Raw genomic sequence first — 7,446 nt, 5'->3', positions numbered from 1 at the left:
GAATATAAAATACAGACAGCATGATGACTAACACCGAAGGAAGGTATTTTCCTGAGTTACTTCTGTTTCTCTGCTGCCTGTCTTCCAAGCAAACTTTTATCATCCTAGTGAAAATCAAAACATGGTCAAGGACAACAAAAATCCCTTTCTATAATCACACCTCTGTTATGCATGGATGCTCTCTGATCAGTTCGTATAGCCTATTATGTCGCGTGTGCACACCAAACAACTGTGATGTCAGTTTATGCTGCCTGGATATCATAATGTGCTAGACAAGCAAATCTATCCTTAATGACATAGGCAGTTTTGATTAGGGGAATTTCCAGGGGAGGGAAGAACTACTACCAGATCTATACTCCAGCCCTTAAAATGGTATCAAACTCCTAAAAGAGGAAAAGCTCTCAAACTTCTTATCGGGAGTAGATTCATTACTATGTCTTTTTTGCCCCCACGGACCTTTAGTGTCCAGCTGTGCATAGCTGAAACAAATGAGATCTTTTCACTACCTCAATGCCAAAATGACTTGACTTTGAAGAAGCTTAAGCCCCATCTGGAATTACTGACTGGGATACCCATTAATTTCCAGCGACTTCAATACCTGGATGAAGGTAGGAACCTGTAACCTCTGTAGGAGCCTTGGAGATTGTTCTCAGTATCCCCGTACCTGTTAGTGGTGACTAGCATGGTACTTACTTGGATGAAGATCAGAGATCTGATCCTCTTTTTACCATATGGTACCTGGAATTCAGCTCTTAACAATTAACTTTGCTTCCTGCTGCTTAGAGGTAAAATCTACTCATCAGGACCTTCTTAGGTAATTGCAAGTGGTGATCTGTGAATTCCTGCCTGGTTTGTCAACAGCCAGTGCTAATACCTGACTGATTTAGCACAGCCTAGCATAGCTTTAGCAAGGTTCTGGTTGATCTTCTTGAAGTTAGAACTATGTGAAGTTAGAACTATGTGAAGTAATGCTGTTTCCTGTTAGATTAGCTGAGTGTGTTTGGAGTACTTAATTTTTCAGGTAGCAAGCAGAGATACTAAGAAAAGTCCTTTCTTTAAGTTTGGTTAAGTGTGTTACTTAAAACCAAGTGTGTTACTTAAAACCAAGTAACCTCTTCCTGCTATTTGCTATCTCCATGTCTTCAAACTGGAATTGGTGTTTTATTTTTAAAATAAAGACACTGTGTGTAGGTGCACGTATCTTCTCCTGCAGTCTTTGTGTTTAATATGCTAACTGTAACTTTCTGTGGACTTCAACCATATTACCCTATTAGCACTTTACTTCAGCCTTTTCCAGGCTGAGAATACATCTGTGTTTTCATAGCTTTAGCACGCTTGGACCAAAGCCTCCTTGGGATGTTAGGTAGCAAAACTGGAGAACAACAACATGTCTAAAAATTCAACCACGACTTTTTTTAACTGGTCGTCATCTCTGAGGGTATGTTGACTTCCTTTTCTTTTACTTTATAACTCCCTGCAGTAGATCTGCTAGATGATTCTACGTTTAAGGACAATGAGATTGTCCCTGGTGGAACAATTACAATGTGCATCTGGCGACAAGATGGCTGGGGACGTCTTGTAGCAGCTGCTGCAAAAGGAGAGACTGTGAAGGTAGATCCTGTTACTTCTGTGAACAGGAGGGTACTATATGTGGAAATGCTAAAAGTATATTATTGAAGGTCTAAATGCTTTTATAAAACAAGTTTTTATAGAGCAAGTAGTGGGGAAGTCTTTAATGGGGGAGTCTTATTATAAAAATTATATGAATTGGTTGTGGTCCTTGCAACAGTTTAATTCTGAAAATTGAGATTTAAAAGCAACTGATAATCTGAGGATGGGAGTCAAGGTAAGACTGAAGGAGGAGTCAATCCTTAATACAGTTTGGTTTAGAAGTAAGACATTTTGCTACTATAGGCAAACAGCACATACAGTTGGAGTGCAAGTTTTTTCTTTTCTCTGTTGTGTAGCTTTGTAGCACTTCTGATGGTATATTTACAGACTGCTTTTCTTGCCCCCTGCTTATCCTAGTTTATGAAAAGAAGTTAGATTTTCTTACTCCAGTTGACTGCCATTTTGCTTTCATAATATGTTTTCTGAACAAAAGATACTTGGTCCTTTAGTTAAAAGATGAGGTTTTTTTTGTTCTCAGGCATTACAGTGAGGCTAAGAGACTTGGCTAATACTATGTGAATCAGAGGCAGAAACTGTGTTTCTTGGTTTGTACTCCACTGACCATGCTGACTCCAAAGTAAGAATGGGAATCTGTACTCCTTCAAAACAGCTGACTGCCAAAATCAGCGAGCAGGAGACATTCCCCAAGTTCTCCTCTTTACCTGCTAGTTGATGGACCATCTTGAGTTTGTGATGCTGTCAAGTTTGATTAGTGAAAAAGCTTTGATTTTTGTGGGACATAGTTTCTGATGCTTCAATAGAGGGCATGCTGCTTTCATGATTTAGCACTGAAATGTTGTCTCAGCAGAAACACAGGGTACTCTGTGTAACTGATTTGTACTGCAAACCTTCAGGCCTGAACAGATGTGGTCATGAAATATCTTTTGGCACCTTTTATAAAGAAAGAACCATTATCTCTGTTGCCCTGGCCAAGTTCCAACTTGGCTAATTGCATTCTGTTCTTCCGCATTCCCCAACCATTGCAAATGGATACCGCAGGGTTCTTCCCTTTCTATCGTTAACTGTTGTGTAGTGTTGCAGTTCACTGGTAAGCAGCTGTTCTGCTTTGTGCCACAAATGGCTTGCATTTTGCTGTTGGGCAAAATGGTTTTTTTTCTTTCTCTCTCCCCCCCCACCATGGTTTGAATTCTGTATGCTAAAAAAAACTTCCTACTCTGTGTTGAGCAGGAAACGGATGCACCACAAAGACAACAGTGTTGTTTGAAATAAAAGATGTGTTGCTATAAAAACTCCACACAAATCTTGTGACATTGTTTATTTTCAACTAAAAATTGGCTTTTCAAAGAAATAATTCTGCAGCTGTTCTGATAATGGGCTTCTGCTTACTATATGAGGAAACTGGAAACTGATGCATTCTGGAAGATGTAGTCAAATCTGGAACTGATTTCTTGTGAAGAACAGCACCATGAGGCACCTGAAAATTGTTCCCAGGAGGCCTCTGAGCAGCACTTTAGAGCTGATATGTGGATTGTGGGTGCTTATGTTTGTTTTTTTTGCTTTTTTTGTTTGTTTGTTTTTTGGTTTTTTTGTTTGTTTTTTTGTTTTTAAACCAAGGAAGCTCTTTCTGGGGTTGAAGGTAATATAGGAGTATATTTCCTGGAGCTGCTAATGCTTGTGAGTTGTGTGCTGGCTGGAATTAAACCCCAAAGTCTCGCCTGAATAGCCTAGCTCATAAGGAAACTGGGATAACATGGTCATACTGTTTGTCTTGATCTTCTTCCCCAAAACTTTTAAATCAGCTGGGAACAGACCTGATAATGAGAATAATAGGGATTACAAAGAGATGAAGTTCCTGTAAGATTTTGTAGTCCTATATACAAAAGGAAAACCTATATTCATGCTCCCTCTAAGGGATGGCTATAAGTAAATATCATCAGCTAGCAGAGAATCCAGGTGAGACAGGAGAATAGGAAAGAAGTACAAATTATTTGACTAGTCTCGGAGTGATTTATGAAGTGTACAAGCATCCCCTAGGTACAGATATATGTCTTTGTTGATATCTAGAAAGAAGCAAGTTAGCCTTTAGAAACAGATTAAAAGATTTCTGTTTATTTTGCAGCTAGCCCATCTGGGAGTTACAGAAGACTTTGCAGGCACCACTCCATATGCAGAATTTCTGGGGCCAGAGCGGAGGAAGGAATGGGTAGCACACCGAGCTTTTGTGGCCCTGTTTGTTGCCAGCCACAGGGGCCATGTCAGAACTGCTGAGTTTCTCCTGAGACATGGTAATATTCTTACATAGTTACAAGAAAAGAACTGTGCCAAACACCAGAGTATCTTTCTGCTTAACACGATCATAAAATTTTACCCAAATTGTTTTGCATATTTTGTCTTTGAGGTGGAGAACATATGCAGCACATCAGTCCTTGAAAACAGTAAAAACTGCCCTTGCTCTAACTATATTGGCTTTCAGTGTGAAAGCAGGAAACTCATACAGGAAACATGATTTCTGATTCTGACTTCCATTCTGCAAATGTCATTTATTGCTATTTTCTCAGGACCTAGAAAAGCTTAACTTTTTATCAGTCCTATGCCAATGCTTTTATCAGTCACTGAGATGCAATAAGAGTTGCAAGTGTTAGTTTCAGGGCTCTGGCCTTTGCATTTTTAGTTGCTTTGCAACTGAATAAACGTAGTTTCCCTAGATACTTGCATTTGCACAGTAGACAGTCCTTTAGGTCAGTTCAGGTCACTTGAATGTCCTGAATGAAAGGGCAAGTATTTGTTATCATTTTCAGTGATTAAAAAATGATTGCTGGGGTGGGGGGAAGCACTTTGTTGAATAGCGTTCTCTTCAATCCAAGTTCTTGAATCTGTCAGTATCCATGAGGAACCTTGTTTAAAGGATGGCATTATTGTCTCTCAATAAGTGACAACTCTCAGTGCAGAAGCAATGGTGGTGCCCAGCTAGGACAAAGCAGGTAGAGGTCCCCTGAACAGAACAAAGAACATCAAATTGTTGTACGTTAGCCATATCTGCCTGAAGGTAGGAGTATTTGTTCAGTAGATAGAATTGTTAATTCCAGTGATTAGACTGTGACTAAAGCCAGCTGCCTTCAGCAAAAAAAGTGAAGTAAATTCTGGCCTGCAGGTGGCATATCTTCCTTGTCATATGCCTTGTCAAACTCGGACTCCGTGTGCTTTCTGCAGGTGCAGATTTGCATTTTAAAACCCCTCTGGGAAGAACTGCTCTTCACGTTGCTGCTGTCATGGGCCACTGTGCCTGTATTGAACTGTTGCTTAGCTATGGGGCACAAGCTTTTGACCCAGATCACGAGGGACAAACTGCAGTGAGCCTTGCCCGTTTGCTGGGCCAGAAGCAGAGTGAACGCACCGTGTTCCGCTTCGAGTTGAAGAAGAAAGCAGCTGGTGCTTTGCCATCCATCGTTTCTGAATCAAGCCTTGCAGCAGACATATGATCCCATGTCCTAAAATACATACAGGCTAACTTGGTTCTGGCAAATTTCAGTGGACGGTCAGTAATCTTCACAGACCCCCACTTCAAATGCAGGTTGCTGGGTGGGATTTGTGGGGTTCAGTTATAAAATAAGCTCATATACTGGTGATGCTGCAGCTAAGATGACAGCTAGCTTGACAGCACAGCTCTCAAATGCGCTCTTAATTTGTAGCTTAAGTATTTGTAAAATTGTTCCATAGCCAGATTGGCCATTTAGTTAATACAGTTTGTAGTGGGAGCATGAGCCTGTCTGCAAGTTCTTTGGAATGCTCCTTGCTAGAGTAATTTCCTCATAGTTGGCAGTAGACCAAGGCAGTGTAGTTTAATTGGGTATTTCAGGGTACTGGAAATCTCTAGATCTTTAATCTTGTTCTGCCCCTGACTGACTTTATTGCCTCTGGCAGATCAGTTAAGGCGTATTTTATAAGTGGGGGAGTCTGCCTGCCATGGGAGGGTGCAAGCAAAGCTTATGTGCATGTAAGTGGCTAATTATGATTGCCTAGAGTCAAAGTTAGTGCTTTGTTAATGTCTCCAAATTTTTAAGCCTCCAGGCTTCGGTGGGGTTCATGAAGTCAGTGGCAGGGTGAAAGGACTCGCTGCCCATCTGCTTTCAGGCTTTGTTGGTGTCCCAGCATCTTTAGATACTTCAGAAATAAAAAAATACTACTTGTGGTCTCTATGTTTCTATGGTCCACAGGAGGAAGCTGAGCTGCTGGTCTGTTCCCTGAGAACGTAACAGGCACTCAAAATGCTCGATCTCTAGCAGTTTCCATTGTCTTGCTTGAAGAGAGGTTTTTTTCCAAAGAGCTCAGCATCGAACTTCCAGTTAACTGCAGAAGAGGTCAGTGGGAACTGGGCACTTCAGAGAGCTTGGCCCATTGCCTTTTTGCCTGCAAAGCCCCATGTGTAGCCAGGGGACTCTACAAATGACTAACCTGAGTTGTTGTTCCTTGTTGTGTCAGAGCATTTTCTTTAGCTGGTACCAGGGTTGCTGCGTGAAGGTCCAGGTACGCAGTGAGTTCTGGCCTCAGTACCCAGGTCTGTTCCAGGCCAGCGCCTGGGAGCGGCCGTAGCCAGGGCGCGACCAGAGCCGACGGCCGGTTGCCTGCTGACGGCTCGGGCAGAGAGGTGAAATGAGCATCAGAAAGGTGCAGGCAGGAGCTCGGGCGGCCGTAGCTGATGTCCCCCGAGGGAGGGTGCAGGCGGGAGCTCGGGCGGCCGTAGCTGATGTCCCCCGAGGGAGGGTGCAGGCGGGAGCTCGGGCGGCCGTAGCTCATGTCCCCCGAGGGAGGGTGCAGGCGGGAGCTCGGGCGGCCGTAGCTGATGTCCCCCGAGGGAGGGTGCAGGCGGGAGCTCGGGCGGCCGTAGCTGATGTCCCCCGAGGGAGGGTGCAGGCGGGAGCTCGGGCGGCCGTAGCTGATGTCCCCCGAGGGAGGGTGCGTGGCTGGTGCGCGGACCGAGACCCGACTCGAGCGCTCTGATCGCAGCTTTGCCCTGCGCCCGCTGACTCGGCGCGGGCAGGTTCTGCAGACCGAGCCCCACGGGCAGGGCTGCGGTGCGGAGGACGTGGTCGTACCCGGCGCCAGGTGCCCCGTTGTCCAGGACGGGCGAGGGGGATCTGAACAACGTTGCTCTATGTGTTTCCTGTCAGAGAGCCCCCGAGCGGAGCGCGGAGCCTTGCTCAGGGCACGGGCCTAAGTATGACATAGAGGTACCTGGATTTGGGGCTGCCTCGCTCGGAGACGGGTGGTTTCCCCTGTCTGGGGACGGGTCTCCGTGGGCCTGCAGCTCTCAGCTTCCTGGAGGTGAGTCCCTAAGCCTCGTTTTTGTGCGCGTGAAGCAAGTGGTTCAGCACTCGCCTGGCACGGTTGGAGGTCACGGCTGCGCCCCCGAACCCTGTCTGCCCGTTCAGGGTCCGCGCCGGGCGAGGGCCGGGCTTTGCGCCCGGGCTCTGCCCCTGTGCTGGACGTTCCCTGCCACGGGCCCGTGCGCTGTTCGCGACCCGCGTGCGTGAACCAGGCGCGGGGACTGAAGAACAACAGAAAAATGGGTTTGATCTCTGGAGCCTTCTGTGGAAGACAATCCCTGTTCAACATTTATCTTCTGTAAAGTGGGAAAGTTTGCGGTGGTTGTTTTAGCTCTTTGTTGCTAGTACTTTCCTTTACTTTTCTTTGACTTTTTTCCCAGCAGAGGGCACTCCGGGACTGGGCACTCTGTTTCCTGCACTGTAACTTGTGGGCTTAAGCTGGGAGAGACTGACATATCAGAAGAGATGAACAATCATCTTCAAGTGTGTG

General features: G+C 45.1%; 1 protein-coding gene across 1 annotated transcript; it reads left to right on the top strand.

The window, feature by feature from the left end:
* The first annotated feature begins 20 nt into the window (after positions 1 to 20).
* ANKRD60 (ankyrin repeat domain 60) lies at positions 21 to 5,111 on the top strand. Its single transcript, XM_062589545.1, has 5 exons — positions 21 to 43; positions 424 to 608; positions 1,481 to 1,611; positions 3,752 to 3,917; positions 4,843 to 5,111. The coding sequence occupies exons 1-5, from the start codon at positions 21 to 23 to the stop codon at positions 5,109 to 5,111; spliced, it is 774 nt and encodes a 257-aa protein (XP_062445529.1).
* Positions 5,112 to 7,446: the final 2,335 nt, after the last annotated feature.

This window comes from Rhea pennata, chromosome 16 (assembly GCF_028389875.1).
Source record: "Rhea pennata isolate bPtePen1 chromosome 16, bPtePen1.pri, whole genome shotgun sequence".
Classification (NCBI taxonomy): Eukaryota; Metazoa; Chordata; class Aves; order Rheiformes; family Rheidae; genus Rhea; species Rhea pennata.
This window is presented reverse-complemented; position numbering and strand designations above follow the sequence as displayed.